The sequence below is a fragment of the Antechinus flavipes genome, chromosome 1 (genome assembly GCF_016432865.1).
Source record: "Antechinus flavipes isolate AdamAnt ecotype Samford, QLD, Australia chromosome 1, AdamAnt_v2, whole genome shotgun sequence".
In the NCBI taxonomy this organism is placed as follows: domain Eukaryota; kingdom Metazoa; phylum Chordata; class Mammalia; order Dasyuromorphia; family Dasyuridae; genus Antechinus; species Antechinus flavipes.
In genome coordinates, this window is record NC_067398.1 from 628854482 (window position 1) to 628875624 (window position 21143).

Consider the following 21143-nt stretch of genomic DNA (forward strand, 5'->3'; position numbering starts at 1 on the left):
ACTCCTGAAGGACTAAACTAGAGACTTATTATTGGTGTTTAACTACTCATGGGACAACTCATGTAAAAGTTAAGGTGCATGTCCAAAAATTTGAATCACAAGGAAGGAGCAACATTTTAGCTCACCCATATTCCCAATGTATATTAATAGTGAAAATTTCCTCAACTCTGAGAAAGAAATGGGATGGTTTACTTTGGGAGAGGGTAATGTGTTTCCCATTATTAGAGATTGTCAAGTGAAAGTTGATTGCTGATGGATTGGTTATACAGGATTAATGGGAAATAATAAACAGGACAAAGGCAGTAGAATTAAGAGGGATTAAAAAAACTTCCTAAATGAAGGTTTCAGAAAGGCCTGGAGGGACTTAAATGAACTGATGCTAAGTGAAGTGAGTAGAACCAAGAGAACATTGTACACAGCAACAGTGATTATGTGATGATCAATTCTGATAGACGTGGCTCTTTTCAACAATGAGGTGATTCAGGCCAGTTCCATTAGACTAGAGATGGAGAGAGCCAAATGCATCCAGAGAGAAAACTTTGGGGACTAAATGTGGATCATAACATAGTATTTTCATGGATCATAACATAGTATTTTCACCTTTTTGTTGTTGTTTGCTTGCTTTTTGCTTTCTTTCTCATTTTTTTCCTTTTTGATCTGATTTTTCTTTCAGCACAATAAATGTGGAAATATATATGGAAGAACTGCACATGTTTAACCTATATATATATATACACATATATATGTATATATATAGGCTTGCTTACTGTCTAGGGGAGTGGATAGGGAGAAGAAAGGGAGAAAAATGTGGGGTGAATGTTGAAAACTATCTTTGCATGTACTTTAAAAATAAAAAGACTATTATTTAAAAAAAAAAAGACTCCCTATACAAAGTGAGCTTTTAGCTGGGATGTGAAGGAAGCCAATAAGCAGAGAGGAGGAGGCAGGACATTCCAGATGAAAGGGATACCCAGTGAAAATTCCAAGAGTCTAGAAATGGAGTGTCTTGCTTGATGAACAGCAAAAAGGCTAGTGTTACTAATTCAAATTGTACATGGAAGTCAGGGGTAATATGATGAGAAAAATGTGGGGGAGGAAGGTTTTATATTTTTGATTCTGGTGTTAATAGGCAGTCATTGGAGTATTTAGTAAGAGGGTAACCTGGTTGAACCTGTTCTTAAGGAAGATCACTTTGTCAGCTGCACACTGGATAAATCTTGCATAAATGACAATGTTTTTCTTGCTTTTGTTTGCATATCTCCTTTTTAGGATGTGGAATTAAAAATCGTCTCTTGTTTTTCTTTTTATCCCTAGCACTTAGCACATTATCTGGCACATATTATATACTTAATATTTATTGACCAACTAACTGATGCTCTCACAGGAGCTAGCCTTTCTAAGAAAAGAGCAAAAATGAGAGGTAGCTATGACCACTGTAGGCTCAAATAGTCAAGCACAGACCTCCTTCAGCTATCCCTGCTTTCAATAGCACTATCATGTACTGCATGAGGACATTGACTCTTTGGAGTCAGGCATAAGGAGTTCATGAGTTCATAGTACTATGGATTTTTGAGTTGGGAGAGATTATCTTAATCTTTTACTCCTTGTCACCAATACCACCCCAAAAAAGTTCAGTTGCAGCAAGTTACAATGATGTGTCCAAAAACACCCATTGATAGATACAATTGGCACTGGACCCTGAATCTCCTGATTCCCAGCCCAGGGTTCTTTGTACTTTACAAAGATCCTGGGAGAAAGAAAGACTAGTACACACCAAAAAAAAAAAATGTGGCTAGGTCCAAGGGACCAACTTTGGTTGATGTAACTATTTTGTCAAAATCCAGCATTACTTCATAAAGAGGAGAACATTCTTGCTCCCAAGATTACTGTTATTAATACTTATTCATCTTGATTTATATTTATCTAGTGCCAAAACAAATCCAAGTTAACTATTCTTATAATCACCGGAAACTTGGAACCGTCATTAAAAATTTCCAAATATGAGATCACCAAAAGTGTTTACTTCACTGTCAAATCTATACCTCTATCTGATAATGTCATTTTATAGGTCATTTGACTAACAAGATAATATAGATTTTTATGTCCCATGCCACACTACTAAATATTCTTGATAAACCAACCTTATAGAAACATCCCTAAATCAACAGAGCTGAACAGAAGCAGTCAGACATAAAAGGAGAGAGCTGGGAGGGACCTGCAATATGCAGACTAATTCTTTCCTTTTCTAGCATTGGAAACTGAAGGCAAGCAAGGTTGGATTGCCTGCCCAAAGTCACACATCAAAATAATGGCAGAATTGTACTTGAAGCCTTCTGACTCTCAGCTCACTACTGTTATTTAGACCCCCCATTCTGTTACATTGCTACATTATTTCAAATATTTTTATATGTTTATATTCTCCCATTACTTTAACATATTTATATGTTCTTCCATGATTTTAAAAATCAGCTCCACAAAAGCTTAAAATCAAGTTTACTAATCACCATTCAAGCTTTGCATTGTGTATTTCAAGCGTGAAATATTTATTACAATTTAAATCAGAATAAATACATGATTTAGCAGTGTATAATGCTAAAGTTAGAATCCCCCTACACACACACACACACACACACACACACACACACACACACACACACACACTCAAGCATTCCAACTGTATGAATCACAAATTGAAACAATACATTAGTCTCTACACAAACATCTGGAGTTCTGGAGGGAGGTCTCCTTGTTTGGCAAGCAACACAAGTGTCCACAATACTATATTCAGACCCTATAACATGGTTGATTATTTCAAACAGCCTTTGTGCTCTGCTCTGATAATATACACATATCTATGCCACTGCTGTGATGATCTAAAATCTCAAACATGCATAAAGTAAGCAATACAGATTTTTGTTATCAGTCTAGAGACAACGTTCTCAAATTCTTTCTGTCTTTTTGAAACTGGGAAAAATGAGTAATGCATGTAACCCATAGGTTTAGCAGCCCCTAGAGAAGAGTTCCTCTGCTTCTCTGACTCTGGTTGGGTATGCCATAAGGAATCACTTGGACCCTTAACCTTTTCCAAAGCTCTGTTTTTGAGTCATAAAGCTCCCAAACCATTTGGAAGAACTGCCAGATTTGATAAATTCATTCTTTAACTATTGCTTCACATCCATTTGGGGCAGATTTGCAGGAATAGAAAAATGATCTTTCATGGTATATGTCTCAGAATATGGGCCTTATAAAGTTTATGTCTAGAAGGGACCTTTCCAAGCAACTAGTTCCATCTTTGTTTTATAGAATCTGAAGCCTGCATTGCTTGGGTTACATGCACAGTCCATGGCAGAGCTGAGATGCAAGCCCAGATCTTCACATCCTCAATCCAGTATTCCTTACACAATACCAAACTTTTGAGACCTTCTATGGCCAAAGTGATCGTCCTATTAATTATTTCATAAGTGGTAATCTTGGCCCCTAGACCTTTTCCAGGAGATGATCTAAGCCATCTCTCTCAGGTCACCTTCCCCAGACATTTGAAGGTAAAATCAAGAAAGGGTCTGCTTAGGCCTAGAGTCAAGGAATTCCAAAGCTGGAAAGAGACCAGCATCCTCCCCCCAAACACATACACATTTGACACATGAGGAAACTGAGGCTCAGAAAATTAAAATGACTTGTCCAGAATTACTCAGTAAGCAGAACCAGAGCATCCTTAGTTCATTCCTGATCAGAGCTGAGCCATCTCATGACTTCATCATGTCCAACATCTCCATAATCTGCCTCTGAAGAAGGCTTTGCAACAAAGGGCACATTTAGTGTTGCTGAGGTTCCATATACTGACTTTTAAAATAAGATTCAAGCCAGAAAGTCTTCTTATGGTGTTTTCAAAAATATCAACTCGTTGAAAAAAAGTAGCAAACCCAGACCTTCTGTTAGTTCTGGATAATCTTCATCTGAATCACAAAGTTTAAAACATTTCTATTGAGAGAGTGTCTTTGTCCATATATTGGCTTATCTTTCTTATGTATTCTCTTCTCATCTCTCTCTCTCTCTTTCTTTCTCTCTCTCTCTCTCTCTCTCTCTCTCTCTATATATATATATATATATATATATATGTATATGTATATATACACACATATCTAATGTATATATATACATATATATATATACATATATGTATGTATGTATTTCACTTACTCACTCACTTACTCAATCACTCACTCACTTTTTGTGATCCAGTGTATGACTAAGTTATAATTTAACAAACAGTAATATCTACAGTACTATCTAGCCACCAGGAGAGATACTTCTTTTGTTGATATGGGGAAGATTAGGGGACTGGTGGAGAATGGGGTGCAGATTCAGAGTTTAGTCATCTTTATGTCCATTCTTTCTCTGCTTCTGGTTGCTGTGAGCCCACCAGCGGGCCAATAGCTACATGGGTGATTTGAAGTGAAAATTCAGTTCTGTGTTCCCATTGGGATTAAAGTCTAATCTTCAAAATATTGAGGAGCAGAAAACAGAGCACTCTTGCGTTTGTTCCCAGTATAAATCAGAGAATGGCTTTTCTTTTTCCGTTCACTGGTAAAGGAGGAGCCATCTTCTCCTGCCAGGGAGAGGTAAGAGGCGATGCTTTCCCGGAGACCATAGCTAAAGAGTGACTCATCCATCTCCAAGTGGTTTGCTTCTTCAGGACCAGACTGCACTCTGTGTATGCATGGAGGGAAGAGTAAGAAAGGAGAGAAAAAGAAGGGATGAGATAAGGAAAGAAAGATATGATTAATTTTTTAGTTGACTTATAGCAATCCTAATTTTGATAAAGGTCTGATTTGACTGGTAATTAGCCACAGGTACCTGAGCTAGGAATCTCACTTCCTGTGCCCCAGAGGAGCATAGATTTAGAGCTGGAAAGAGATCATAGAAACTACCTACCTACCTAGTTATAGATGAAGAAACTGAGATCCAGGGAAATTAAACAATGACATGCTCAAAGGATTATTAATACAATAAGGAAATCAGAATTTGAACCCAGGTCTTCCAATTCCAGGTGCATCCCTCTTTACACTGTATTATACTTCTTTCCAGTGTTAACAGAAGCACAAGTCATAGAAACAAAGTGACCTTGTCACAAAGAGTCAAACAGAATAGATATAGCTGACCAACTATAAACAACACTTATGCATCCATCTACCCATCTATCTATCTCTATCATCTATTTTCATATCTATGTATCTACCTCCATATCAATACTATCTATCTGTTGATCTATCTATCACCTAATTTATTTATCTTTCTGGGAAGAAGCTCATGTCCAAAAAGGAGAAATGACTTGTCCCCAGTCACGTAGCTAGTGAGGGACAGAACTGGAATTCTAACTTAAACACATTTTCTGGTATATAATAGGTTTTTGATAAATGTTTATTGATTGATTTTTTTCCCCATTAAGTGCAGTGTTCTATTCCTTACACCATGTTTCCTTATCTGACAATGAGGAAGTTTGATTAAGGTCTAGAGAGAAGGATGAAAAGACTTTTCCAAAGTGAGAGTGCCAGTTTGCAGGTATACTGGCACTGGAACTCAGCTTACTTGCTTGCCAGACCAGGCTTTCCTTATCTCACCATACCATCGTACCTCTCCACCCCATCCCCATTATAACTTAAGATACCTTTTAATACTCTCCACTAAAAGAATTTCCCTTGACCTCATCATTCTATTATTGCAAAGAAATGCTACCTTGCAACATTTTTCCAATTGAAATTTTTCTGGCGCATCACAACAGGTGATCCTGAAGGTCTCTCCACATTGCCGGTTGTGCATTGAGTTAAGCAGGGTGTTGTGAGCACACAGCAGAGTCCGTCAGCCACCTCTGAGGAAGAAGACATAAACATCCAAAGGGTTAGCATATATCAAAACTGTGAAGCAATAGAGGAAGGACAATTTATGAGCACTAAGTACTCAATGTTCATGAATTCTTTGGATTACTATAACATCCCTAGTGAAATAAGTAGTGCAGATATTCTTTTCATTTTACAGATTAGGAAATTAAGGCCAGAGAAGGGAACTGATTTGCCTAGATTATCATAGTAAGTAAATGACAAAAGCAGAAACTGGATTCTGACACAACATTTGTACCCCATGCTGCCATCCAACTAAATGATATAAACCAAACCACTCTGGCAAGTTCATTAAACTAGGGGACTATAGAATGTCAGAGCTAGAAATATTTTTGATGTCATCTTGTCCAATTCACCAACTTTTTAATTGATGGTACCCATCAATTTACTATATTTAGGAAATCAGAAGGAACAGACCAGGACATTGTGTTTTTAAGAAGGTATAATAGATATGTTTTAATGCTTAATGTGAGAAAGAATATTAAAATCTCCCTACCTGCCAAATATTTGAAACCTGAGATACCTCAGAGACAAGATGCAGATACTAAATTTTAATCATTAATCAATTTAAACAAAACTTAATCATATCTCACTTCAAGAAAACCCTGATATTCCACTAGTACAGGTTTTTCCTCTCCTGATGCAGATTATAGTTCCTCTATATCTTACATGATTTGTGGTGATCTAAACCTGCTCTTTTCCTGAAGGCCAGCTTTTTGGCCTTCATAAACATATTAGTCCTTTGACCAGTTCATTACTTTGAACATGATTTGTAGCCAGGACTAAACTCCATTTGTTTTTCAGTTTATACTCTCTCATTAAAGCTTTTGAGAACTCAGTCTCATGCTGTAATGAGATGAGAAAAGAAGCCTTACAATCTAGAAATTGTTATTGTTGTTGTTGTTGTTGTTGTTATATTAATCCTAGTTCTTGGGTGGAGAAAAAAAGACATCAAAAAGGAACTGTGAACTTCAATTTTAGAGGTTGAATGTTCAAGTGACTGGTTTTAGATATAGCTTTATTGCCATAGTTAAATAATTAGAATTTGAAAGGGGAAACATATCTAGTCTAAAACATACCTGAGCAAGAATCTTCCCTTCAACATAGTGAATAGTTGGTTATTCAGCTTTCTCTCAAAGACTTCTAGTGATGAGGAACTAACTACCTCCTAAAGCCACCTACTCCACTTTGGATAATTCTGTCACAATAATGTATGTATGGAAGGTGATTCATAAACATTTTTGTAATGAATGAGTGAATTAATAAATTAATGATGAAAGAATGAAATGCAAGAACATATATAGAGAAGGTAGAAAGGAAGATAGAGATGGAAGGAAGGAAAAGAAATATCTTCATTCTATCCCAATTATTTTCAAAGAGGACAATCATTAAATTATTTACTTTTTTTTTCCATTACTAATACTGAGCAGGACCTACATTCCTATATCATTTAAACATCTGGACTTACTAAGACCTTCATCATTCCAGGAACATTTAAAAATAATATTCTGTCATTCTAAAGCCTGGGTTAGTCTGTTTCATTATTTGAAGGAAAGGCGTCTGGCTCCATCTTATTAAGTATGTATGGATTCCAGGAAATAGCATGTGTCCTTTTTCCAGGCAAAAAACCAATGTAGCCTTAATATAAACACTTGGAAACCAAATACTAGGGTGTCTGAGTTATTGCTGTCCGTTTACATCTCTAAATTCTGCCCTGACTTTGAAGCTAATCTATCAGTGCTCTTTAGTAAGCAACACATTCCCATTCTGACGTGTGATGTTTTTCTTCTTAATATTTGTCAAGTGCTGTCAGCGACCTTGCTATGGAGGTAGTCAGATGACAGTAAAGAAGGCTGGATTTAGAAAGATAATCTGGATTCATATTTGTGCTCTGAGGTTTACTAGCTATGTGACCATGGCTAAAACAGCTTCAGTTTCCTCATTTGTCAAATAGGGAAAAATACTTCCCCTATTTACCTCAGAAGGCTGTTGTATATTTGTAAAGTATTTACTTTATAAATCTTAATGAAATACTTTATATGAAATGCATTATAAACCTCAATGTGTTATAGCAACATGAACTTCCAACATAGAATGGATATCTACATTTTGAGAGAGGTAAACAACAGTATGTTTGGCTTCCACATCTATTTCTTATATTAATGTCCAATATCTCTAGCAAAGAGATATAAGCTTGAGCCATGAGGTTTCAGTGAAGCTAAATTGGATTTGATTCTTTAATAATGCTCTGTCATGGTTGAGAATTGAAATTACCTTCTGGTTATTAAGTGAGGGAGAAAAAGTCTTGACATTCAAATTAGACAAATTATTTGGAGAAATTGGATCAGGATTAAGGAGGAAAAGGATTAGGAGACTAGTGTTTATTCTTAGAAAAGATAGCATTTGGAACAATACAGCATCTTTTCTGAAAGAAAGTCTATATAACATGAGGGCATAAGGATTGGGATTGATCCTGTGATTTCACTGGCATAAGGAACTCCCAGGTGGGGAAAACTTCCTCTACCAATGAGAATTGGCATTTTCTTTGAAAATTAGTTTTAGAGAGTTGCTAAAGAAAAGTTGGGTGACAAGTTCAGTATATTTCCTGGCTTTGAGAGTGACACTTGGAGTTAGAAAGAACAAGAGATCATAGCTGTCAGCCATGCTCTTGCTTACCTCCCCAGAAACATTGGCTCATAAGTGTTTTGCTGTTTTTTTTTAAGAAGCAAATTTCTGCATTCCTTTAAAAAAAATCATAGTGTTGGCAAAAGCTTATAATCTTTAGGCCAGTTTCATATCACTTGTCATAAAATGTCAGAACTGGAATGACACAGAAATTTGGATCATAAAATGTAGAAAGTTAGTTAGACCTTACAATATAGAATGTTAGAATGTAGAATATTCATTTATCCATTCATTAAATATATTATGAGTTGAAAATTGAAGAGACAGGATTATTAAACTTTGCAGAGAGAGGCTTGATATTCAAGGTAGAGAAATTAACTGCACTACAGAAGCAGAAAAACAAAGAAAAAGATTATGAAGTTAGTGTTTGTTCTTATAGAAGATAATAAGAATACTTTCTTTATGTCAAATACCATATCCTTGGAAGTTGAAATAGTTTAAATTTCTTGGTCCAGAATGGGATGTCATAAACCTAGACTAGATACCTTACAAAATGTTATATAAGTAAAATACAGATTTGCAAAGCAAGGCTTTTCATGTGCAATAGGAAATGAACTTGAAGGGACCTTAGGGAACATCTCCAATTCCCTCATTTTGAATTTGATGAACTTAATGGCCCATGATGGGAAATGCCTTAACAGAGAGCTAAGCCTAGACCCCAAATCTCTAAAGTTCCATTCTGATCCTCTTATCCTTAAACCTCACTGCCTTTAGTGGATTTTAAATTTTTAAAATTTTCACACTTTTTTATTAGTGTTTCAAAGGTAAAGGAATAACCACAAGATACCTTTCACACAATCTGTCCCAACAACTCTCAAAATGTTCTCTGAAGTAGGTTCTCAAGACTCTTTTAGGAGCATCTTCAGAGCCAAAATTATTTTTGTAATAATGCTCCTCCCTCTTTCAGCTACATATGTTTATGAGGCCAGATTTTCTTCATATACTTCAACCAAAACAACATATTGCAACAAATTGAATGCAGAAGACGAGATAAGAATCTGTCTTCTATTAAAGCAGACATTAAAGAGATTTATAAAACATGTAAAACAATGCCATTCTTCTAATAATTTTTTGCTTTGGAAAATAGTTATTTTTCATAAAATATATAATTTGTCAACATAATAAAGTTATTATTTTAAAATTTATTAATATTTTATTTTCAGTTTTCATTTCTAAAATGGTAAATGTAGATAGATATAACCCAAATAAACAAATGTTCTTGTCCACAATAATTTTTAAAAGCATAAATTGTACAGAGACCAAAAAGTTTGAAGACTGTTTTTTCTATGCCTGGTATCACCTGGTGCCTAATTACCTTCTTATCCATTACTCTCCTTTAAGCACTCTGTCATATCAGTCTTCTTACAATTCTGTACATGGGATACTCTATTTCCTATCTTCATGTCTTTGCAATGTCTGTCCCTCATTCTTGAATCCAGTTCCTTCTCATTACAATTTCTTGGAATCTCTGATTTCCTTCAATTCGCCTCATGTATTGCTTTCTATTCAATAGTTTCTATAGGAAACTATATAGCGTTTCCTAATCCCCTCCCTTCAGCTGCTGGCAACCTCTATCTCATAATGCTTACAAAAGAACCTTGTATTTATTTTGTATGCCTTGTGTACATACTGGCATAATAGAGAACTCTTCTTGAAGCCAGAAAGATCTGAATTTAAGGGTGTGCCTCTGATATGGAAAGTGATAAGTTCCTTAATCTCTGTGCTCAAAAAGAAGATGTCAACTTGAATTGGTAAGGAGAGTTTCCTCCTTTGTATACAAATTATACAGTTCAGATCTTACCCACTGTATATAATAACAAATAGTTATTTCTCTCTTTTGAATATAAGTTCCTTGCATGTAATTGGAGAAAAAAATAAAATATTATGTTTAAAAAATAAACAATAACCTCCTTGTGGGTAAAGAATAGTTTTACTTTTGTCTTCACAGCATCAGATCTTAGCATAGGGACTGGCATATTAAGTAGGTACTTAATAAATATTTGTGAATCGAATAATAATAATATATAACACTTTTTCTGTGTTTTGTCCCATTTATCCTGCCAATGACCTATGAGGTAAGTGCAATTATCCCTGTTTTAGCACAGTGCCTGGAACATAGTAGGTACTTAATAAGTGTTTATTGATTAGTTGTTTGATACAGATGAGGAAACTGAGCTTGGGAGCGTAAGTGCTTTGCTTATGGCCATATAGCAAATCAGTGTCTGAACTCAGGTTTTCTGACCCCTATATAAAGCATTTTGTGTAATTGGTAGATAATGACTGACCCCTTGTCCAGCACTCTATCAACCACACAGATTGATTGGTTATGGCTACTAGACTAATAAAATAATGGATGTGAATGTTCCATTAAAAGCAATAAGATATAGTATCATGTACTGTAGCTTATTTACTTGTTTCTTACCCTCCCTCTACATGATAAGTTCCTTGAGGGCAGGGAACATGTCTTATGTAAACTTTATATTTCTCCCAGAATAAAAAAAAATGCTCTTCACATAGTAGGTGCTTAATAAATGTTTGCTGATGGCATGGAACAAAATATGTGGTGGAACTAGTAGTCAAACAATGGCCAAGGGAATAGAGATACTTCATTCTCTCCAGGGTCCTATAGCTTGCTCATTTGTAAGAAATCTATTAGGTCAACATATATTTGTGTTTGCTTTTGACTATGTAAATCTTGTGGTTCAAACACAACTCATATGGTTGTCATTAAAAAACCAAACACCAGAACACACTTTCAGTTATAAACACTGGGCAAATTCATTTTTTCCAGGATTGCCTTCCTCTTTCACTTGTGATCACTTTCTTTTATCATTTCTTGCTCACTGCTAGATTTCCAGCTATCATGGGGGTGGGGTAGGGTCCCCACACAAATACAGGAATCCCAAGGAACCCCCTAATATTTTTTACATCAAAGAAACCAAAAGTTGGACAAAATTTTAGAGGTCTTTCAGTTTGATGATTGTCCAATAGATGAGACCCTTCTATTGCACTGCCATGAAGAGGCCAACCAGCTCCTAATTGAAAACCCCTGGTGACAGCAAAATGTCTGTTCATTTTTCATCAGGTATGGTAAAAAAGATGATTTCTAAACACTATTTGAGCCTTAATTTACACATATACATACCCACACAAAGTTGATCTCTAAAGTCACACAAATCATAAGCACACACACATACATATATATAAAACATACATATTAGATATAATAATTCTAATTTCATACATACATAGCATCTGAGTAGGAAAACATAGAGAGCACTGAACCTTAAATCAGAAAGCTCAGAGTTGAAATATGACTATAGACTTCCTATCTATGTGAGCCTGGGCAAGTCACTTCACCCGTGCTTGAATAAAACTGGAGAAGAAATTGATAAAACACCACATATCTTTGTCAGGAAAACCTCACGGACAATTGGTCCACAGGATCATGAATAATTGGACATTTCTAAATGACTGAACACACACACACACACACAGAGTGTAATATAAGCTGGTAATATATGATTGTATATATAGTATATGTATATATTATATATTCATGTTACAGCTATTTATGGATAATCGATAGATAGTTTGTGTAGACATAGAGAGCTAGAAAGATAGATAGACATTTACTCTCCTAGGCTTTAGTTTCTTCCCCTTTAAAATGAGAAAGTTGAATTAGATGATCTCTAAGTCCCTCCCAACTTTAAATCTTATATATGCATATATAATACTACATATAATATAATATAATATTATTGAATTATCTTACTAAAAACCTTAGACAAGATTTGAAAATGGGTCTTTCTGACTTCAAATTCTACACTTTATTGTACCATACAACAACCTCACAATGACAGATTGTTTGTCAATTGTTGGAAGTTGGAGGACCATCCTTACTATGTCTAAGAAGCTCATTACCAGCATTTCCACAAGGTAATAAATTTTTCTGCTACAGCAACTCCCAAGGATTAACTTCCAAATTAGAGAAAAACTGTAACTGTATGTTTAGACAGAGGACACACAGCAATAAAATTATAGATTCTTGAGAGTCTTAGTGAAAGAATTAAAAAAGACTTTGCAATTAGGAAGAACAAGGAGATAATGCAATGAAAATAAATCTGTCCCCTGCGATCTCATCAGTATGGCTCCTTTCCACACTGACAATGATCACAGCCTCTCTGTGAATTGCTGTTATATACATAGCTGGAGTTGGGGAGGCTTTGTAAGTTTACCTATATCTTTCAGACTTTCCAATGTAAACTGTGAAGGCATTGTCAAAGAAAGATCCTTAGGCAAGAGCTAGTCAGACTGAAATATTATCTTCATGAAATTTTAGAAAGTGACCTGAAATATTATTGTTCCATAAGAAATGATGAGCAGGCTGATTTTAGAAAAACCTGAAAAGACTTACATGAACTAAAGTTAAATGAAGTGAAAAACCAAAACAAAAGAACTGTGATGGGCTTGGTTCTTTTCAATAATGATGTGATCCAAAACCATTTTAATAGACTTATGATCTGCTCCAGAGAGAGAACTATGGAGACTGAGTATGAATACGAGCATAGTATTGTCATCTTTTTTTCATTTGTTTATTTCTTGTGGGGTTTTTTCTTTTGGTCTGATTTTTCTTTCACAACATGACAAATAAGCAAATATGTTTAAAAGGATTACATATATTTGATTTATATCAGATTGCTTGTTGTCTTGGGTGGAAAAGAGAAGGGAAGGAACCAGAGAAAATTTAGAACACAAAGTCTTACAAAAATTAATGTTGAAAACTATCTTTATATGTATTTGGAAAAATAAAATACTCTTGGGGGAAAAGAAAGGGCTCTGAAAGTTCTAGTCCATAAAATACATAGGAATCCATTCTACAACTTTCTACAACATGGGTAACTAGCCTCTATTAGAAGATCTTCAGTGAAGTGGAGCTCTCTACTTCTTGAGGCAGTCCATTCCAGACAAGTGTAGTGTTGTTGTGTCAATCTGAAACCCTCCTCTAAAGAACTTCAGCCTTGGTTCCCAATTCTGCTTTTATTACAACTCAACTTAGATGCTATGTTCTCATTTTCCCAATTATCAGGATTCTTTCTTTCTTGAAATTGTTTCTTATTTATGTTTACTTATTAAATACCAAGAAAAATGAATCAATTTGCTATTTCACATGTCATAGTCACAGTCACGATACTCCCCAAAGATAATGAATCATTAAATGGAATGGTTTACAATTCCTTCACCATTCTAGGCATTTCTCCCATGTCATTATAATAGCTAACATTTGTGTAAACTATTAAGGTTAACAAAGCATTTTATTTGTTATATTGTTTGATTGATATACTCAAGTTTATCAATTCTCTTCCTAAAATAGGGAATCCAAGAAATAAATTCAGTAGTCCAGGTGTGATTTGACTCAAGACTAACATCTGTTTTCTAGATAATACTAGATCTCCTTTACTATACTTCTCAGGCAGTTATTGGACCACTTAAAAGAAGACTAATAAAGGAAATCATCTCCAACATCCTAAGTTTACTTCTCATGCTTTTATCAAGTGTATCCTTATCATGTATGTAGACCATTATCATGGACATTTTATAGTGATGAAGCAGTAGCCACATAGATCAGTAATTTCTTGTCTTTTCAAACCTTTATGATGAAAGAACCAGCTATTGTCTTTTTTTATATGTTTTATATGATCTCCAAAGATCCTTTGAGCTCTAGTATTATAAATATTTTCCTCTTTGAAAAATCTTGAAATTCCTGAGCAAATCTGTTTATTTTACAGGTGAGGGAACTGAGTCTCAGAAAGAAGAAACTTTTTCAGGGTCACACAGATAGGAAAATGTTAGAGGCAAAGTTTGAACTCTGATTTTTACTCCAAAAACAGAGTATTACAGGGTATTTTCTATAATCCCATACTGTCTCTATACAGTGGCATAGTGTGTATGTGTGTATGTGCATATATATATATATATATATATATGTATAAGCTATAGTAAATATACATTTAGATGAGTGCAGAAATATTTATCATAGAACATTTTCCACTCCACAATCCCCAAATGCCTTCTCCTCTTGGAAGCCTTGCCTAGTGTTCCTGGGTGGTACCAGTTTTCTGACATCACATGTCTCTTGGCTCTCTTATCACTTAAATTTTCTTTGTCGGGGAGGGAAGTATAAGGCAGTTGAGATTAAGTGATTTGCTCAGGGTCCTACAACTAATAAGTTTTAAGTATCTGAGGTAGGATTTGAGTTTAGGTCCTCCTTTCTCCAGGACCAGTGCTCTATCCACTGAGCAACCTAGCTGCCCTACCACTTACCTTTTTAATACTGTGTATTAAATACTTGTGTATATGTACCATATGCCAAATTATAGGCTCTAAGTGGGAAGGTTATAGTCTTATCTAATATTTATATCTCCCTTACTTTTTATGGATTAGTTAGTTTGGTCTTTACTAGATCCTATAATAGGTGACTGAAAGAACATTAAATTCCAATTCAGAAAGTCTAGGCTGGAGTCTTAGTTCCACTATTTATTATTTAATGACTTTGAAAAAATCTCTTCATCTCTCTGAGCTTCAGTTTCCTCAACTATAAAATATGGATAACCACATTGCATTATCTAACTTAGAGTTTCCTGGAAGATGTTTGTGACTATAAAAATAAGAAAAATGTCAAGCTTTTGTGAATTTGGAAGAGTGGGGTTCTATTCTACGTCTTTGTAAAACCTATTTATGGTTTTGTCCAAGTCATTTCTTATCTATAAAATGGATCAAATCATATTATTCCTTCAGATCTCACATTATGGTTTTGAGGATAATCTTCTTGTAAACTAATGTAAATGTGAATAGAATTAGACATTGATATTTCAAAGAATATGGGATAGACAGCAAGAACTCTGGCACTAGAGTTATGAACAATTGAGTAGGAAGTGAAAAGGATAACAGAGGGAAGGTTTAAAAAAAAACAAGAATAAATTGAGAGGTATTCATCAAACTGATCAGTAACCTCAATGAATTCTGTTCCTAACAAAAGTGGTCAGGTTATAGATGTGCAACTTGCCACATGTCACGTAATGGATTGTCTTACCAGAATAGTGATTCACGAGGTCCTCCAGGCACTGGAAGGTTAATCTTGGAGAAATATAATACCAGTTGTTGGGTAGGCGGAAGATGCGATAATGTTTCACTTGTCTGTGTCTCACTGATAGTGAATAAAAACCTGGAGGGATGGAAAAGGAAAAAGATTCAGTTGTATTTGACTTGTTCTCATTCAAGAGAAAGGACAGTAAATTGTTTCACTTTAGATTGATGTCTTAGATATTTTTCTAAACTATTCAAAGACATATTTCTAGATCATGGTGAGTTCTTGCTTAGTGCCACTTGAACCATCCCAATAGTTGATACCCCAAACTGATTATTACTGACCATTTAAGCACATCTGGCAGTAATCTAAGACTGTATGTAGAGCCTAAATTCTAACAGTGAAAAAAATGATTATTTTTTATGTTAAGTGGGGTTAAGTACATGTAGAAAAAAGGAACCAACTTTTCTTTGGATTTTAAAATCAATATATGTAGCATTCCCTATTCCTTTCTTCTTTTCTCCTTTCTCTTCTTTTCTTTCCTTCCTTCCCTCCTTCCTTTCCTCCTTCTTCTTTCCTTCCTTCCTTCCTTCTTCCTTCCTTCCTTCCTTCCTTCCTTCCTTCCTTCCTTCCTTCCTTCCTTCCTTCCTTCCTTTCTAACTTCCTTCCTTCCTTCCTTCCTTCTTAACTTCCTTCCTTCCTTCCTTCTTTCTTTCTTTTCATCCTTTCTTTTTTCTTTCTCTGCCAAAACCACGTTTCCCTTGCCCACATAATGTTTCCCTCTCTAAGTTTTGTTAATATTCACAGTTAAGAGAGGAGTACAAAGGCAACTTGTGTCTTATTCAGTACCTCACAGTTTCAGAGTTGGTATCTTATTTAATACCTCACAATTTCAGAATTGAAAGAAACTTCAGATCTCTTTAAGCCCAGAGAAATATTTAACAAAATAAATAAAAATACACTAAATCATGGATGATATTAATACATGATCTTTCTGAGTCAATATGTGACCTACAGGGATCCTTGTGAATGGCTTAGTAGTTCCTGTTTCTATCTGAATCTATCACCATTTTTTTTTAATCCAATCCCTATGTGAAGCAGAAATTGTTCCTTGCAATATTCCTAACAATTTATCCATTTGGGGCTTGAAGATCTCTGTGATAGAGATCATTGCTTCTTTCTACTCTATTTCTTTCAATCAATATTAAGTCTAAGAGACCATGTAGAAAAACCCATAGATTTGGCTTCAAGAGACCTGCATTCAAGTCTCAATGTCAGTCATACCAGCATTGGACATGTTACCATTTCTTCAGAATACAGTTTCACAAAAACACAGATCCCAATAGGTTAGAGCAGAAAGAGTCATTAAATCTTATCTAGTCTAACTTCCCAGTTTTACAAATGAGGAAACTGAGCTCAAAGAAGTTAGAGAGAGAAACTGGATTGAGCTCTGTTGACTTCAATTGCAGTTCTCCTATTATTACACAGCTTCCTCTCCATGTTAACTTTGGAGGAACTTCCCACTATTTCTTCCCATTTCTTATTTATGACTTCCCATATTTTAACTTTAGATTTACTTTTTTTCTTTTTTGAAAATGTTGTTGATGGTCTTTTTTTTTTACATCACTATCAATCACTTCCAAATGACTCCCTTCCCCTACCATAAACCCTGCACCTAATAGAATTTTCCCTTATACCAGATTAAGGACAATCAAACAATTTTTTTTAAATCAACATATGAGCCATTTCTAATAAAGTTTTTTCTGGGCACCTAGGTAATAAAGTAATAAATATTATAGCAACATCTAACAACAGATAATTTAATAAATTATGAAAACATTATAGCTATCTTGTTAGATAGCCAAGAAATTCACCAACCAGATTAAATTGGAATTTGTCAAGTCCCATGGTCTCTTTTCTATTATCTTACTCTATACATGTTCTTCTGCTTTTGAGAAGTTGATAGATATTAATAACTTGTTTTTATTTATTATACTGTATTTTATTGTTGAAAAACTAAATTACTTTAAAATAATTTTGGAAAATGAAGCCACTGTGAGAGTCAGTCAATATTTATTGAATACCTATTGTGAGTCAGATATGGTGCTAAGCACTTAATTTGAGTTCTAAATTGATGATCCAATGATGCTTATCCTAACAGATATCCACTTGGGATCAATTTTTCTATTTACTTTGGCTAAATGAGAAAAGAAAAAAGAATCTTAAAACCATAGTTGCTATATTCAGAAGTTGGTAACCTCATAACTACAAGAAAAATGTCTTGTGCAGAGTACAAGGGAGGATGCAAAGATTTAATAAATTCTAGTTCAGACTCTTGTGAACTTACAGATTTGTTCAAAGCAGAGACCCAAATGCAGATATTTATAATATGTGACAAGTGTGCCAGGGAGGAGAAAAATATTTTGTCAATTTCAAGAGAAGGTTGTTACTAAGATTAAATGAGATTCAGTTTTCATCATTTATTTGTTGATATTGATGATGATGCTTTTAATTTTAAAAATGGTGTTGAAAATGGATGTCAACACCTACTGTGTCATAATGTCTTCTATGTGTTACATGGGTTGGGGGTCAATTTTTATAAGAGAGTTAAGGCACAGTAGGATCTATAAAATAAGGAGAGAAGTTAGACTAGATGATAGCTATGATTCCTGCTAATTTTAAATCCCATGGTCCTCTCGCCTTCCCAATTAGAAACATTTACATCAATGATTCTGTAATAAGCCTAGTCATATCATCTGTCACTCACTTTTTGCCCAAGTGCCACTTTATAAAACCTAGCATGTATTTTCCCGGAACATTAACAGGGCCTGAAAGTTCACGTATTATAAGCAGCCAGGGGTGACAAGTGGAAAATACATGAGAATTTTGCATATATACCCAGAGGACTTGAGTCTACTTCTCGAGGGACTGCTTTATTGCATGTAGGGCTGGCAAATTTTATTTTTAGCACAGGTGGGGCAAGCATGCTGATGTGGAAACAATTAATAAAAGTTGGGGCACAGACTTTCAACCTCTGGGATTTCCATTATCAGTTTTTCTTTTGTTTTATTTTAGTTTGGGGGGGTTGTACTGCCATATTTGGTAGATTTAGATATTTTAGACTTACTAACTTAGTAATTTATCTTCTGTAAGATTAATCAGTGCCTATGTAATATAGTATATTTCTTGAAATATAATAGGCACTCATAATTTTGTTAGTAGATGAATGAATAAATGAATTCAATTCAAGACATTTATAAGCCTCTATTATTACAAATAATAGTGCAACCTACATATAAAGCACTTTTCTTTAAAAAGAAACATATTTTCTACCATTCAGTTGAGGAAACTGAGGCACTGAGCTGTTAAGATACTTATCTATGTTTTTAAGTAGCTAAAGCAAAATTTGAACATGTCTCATAGAATTAAAAAATTTGATAGTTTAAAGTGTTCTCAACAACCATTTAGTTCAAATCATATCCAAAAGGAAGTTCCATAGCAAGGTATAATAGATTGACTATGGAATCTGATGTCTTATATTGGAAGCCTAGAAATCTATGTGATCTTAGGCAAGTCACTTCATTTATCAATGCCTCATGTTTCACATATATACAATTAGTAGTGAGAGGATACTTCCTGGATGTATTAAAGCCAGGTATAACCAGATCACAAAAAGCAATTGTTAAATTTGGTATGAATATTTATATATCAGAAATCCAGAAATTCTATAAATAAAGGCTTGATTTATTGTTTTACTGATGAGATTTAGGAAAATAATGGAGAAAATGTTAATAATGCACATTAAACTGAAAAGTATGTTCTTTGACTTGTTAAACACTTACCAACATACTACTTGTTAAATATTTACCAGCATGTACTTGACTTCTTAAATTCCTTCTTTTAACTCTAAAATCCTAGAGTTCTTTATATTTTTCTCCAGTTACAAATTATGGCACAGAAAATATATTCTAAAATGGAGCTTCCTGGTTTACTCTACTTTGCATAATTAATGTAAGAACTTCTCTAATGAATACTAGCATAATAAACCTTTTTACAAGATCATGATATTTTTGTCTTTATCCTTCACTTGAACAAGTGCTCATTGGTATATGTAAGAATAATCACGATGGATAAAGCCAGAAAGGTCATCTTGCTTGGTCTATTTCCTTGTGGATTCCAATATGTTCTATTTCCCACTTCTAACCCATTCCACATTCCAGTAGTATATATCTTAAGGCTTCCTCCAACACTAACACTCGATATCATATTATGCCATTCTGTGACTTCTCCTTCTGACATCTTGACATTGATATCCTAATACTCTATGACATCAGATCCCATCCAATTCTTGTTTCCTATATTTCAAGGTCCTTCCAGTGCACACATTCTCTTGTCTGAGGTTTTTTCTGGTTTAGCATTTTATGTTTAAAGGTGCCTTTTAGAACCAGCATTCTGTAGCTTTTTTTCCTCTCGCTACATTGTTTACTGCTCTGCGATCTATATTTCCAGTTCTCATTACTTTTAGATGTGCCAGTTGCTTTAGGCAGTGTGTAGGTTGCTCATTCGCTTACCATCTCTGGATATGGTTGTCAAAGGTGTAGGAGGATGGGACAATGAAGGACCATAATGAGTCAATCGGGAAAGAAATATATAAAAAATCTGATAACTGCATGGAAAAAAGCACTCTTAGGTCTTCCTTACCTTTCTTAGTTTCACTTTCTCTGATCATGAAGGAACCCATCTTTGTATCAGGCAGTAGTAATAGTTCTTCAGCTTTGTCTCTTCCTAATCCTTCAAAGAGCCAACTAGAAAACAAAAAAAGTACCATTAAGTTCTGTCTCATTCTCTTTAAAATCCAAACTCTTTCTGCCTTCACATCAAAGCAGCATAGTGGAGCAGTGGATAAAGCGCCAGGCTTGGAGTCAGGAAGAGCTGAGTTCAAGTTTGCAGTCAGATACTTATAGCAGTGTGACTCTGGGCAAGTCACTCAACTCTGTTTGCCTCAGTCTCCTCTTCTGTAAAATGAGCTGGAGAAGGAAATAGCAAGCCATTCCAGTATCTTTGCCAAGAAAACCCCAAGTGAAGTTACAAAGAGTCAGACATTAGTAAAGTGACTAAGCAACAAACCTTCTCATCATTCATCCCTAAAACAGTCAAATTCAGCTGAGTCTAAGACCACACTATCAAAAAGTTCGAATATACAGTTTTTGAATGGGTGAATCTTACAATTTATAGATGGCAAAGTTTAACTGATGGATGATCCCCAATTCTTAAATTCCCAATTCCTAAAGACCAAAACATTTGTATTATATAAATTTATTATAAAAATGTTGGTTATCATCATTATTGTTATGATCTTTCCTTGACCATAGATCTAGAACTGAAAAGGACCTCACAGGCTATCTGATCCACCCCATCCCATTTTACTGATGAGGAAACTGAGGTAGCAAGAATCATCGATAGGACTTGAACCTAGA

General features: G+C 34.8%; 2 protein-coding genes across 2 annotated transcripts in view; one reads left to right on the forward strand and one right to left on the reverse strand.

Annotated features, from left to right (window-relative positions):
* Positions 1–21143, forward strand: part of TG (thyroglobulin) — a 359469-nt gene that overhangs the window by 214824 nt on the left and 123502 nt on the right. The gene's annotated exons all lie outside the window — the stretch shown is intronic.
* Positions 4195–21143, reverse strand: part of SLA (Src like adaptor) — a 92096-nt gene continuing 75147 nt past the window's right edge. Inside the window, exons 6-9 of the mRNA XM_051971124.1 lie at positions 20368–20471; positions 15673–15804; positions 5734–5866; positions 4195–4707 (exon numbers count right to left, since the gene is read on the reverse strand). Of these exons, the coding sequence (XP_051827084.1) occupies positions 4491–4707; positions 5734–5866; positions 15673–15804; positions 20368–20471 (586 nt within the window). The 3' untranslated portion in view covers positions 4195–4490. The remainder of the gene's footprint in view (positions 4708–5733; positions 5867–15672; positions 15805–20367; positions 20472–21143) is intronic.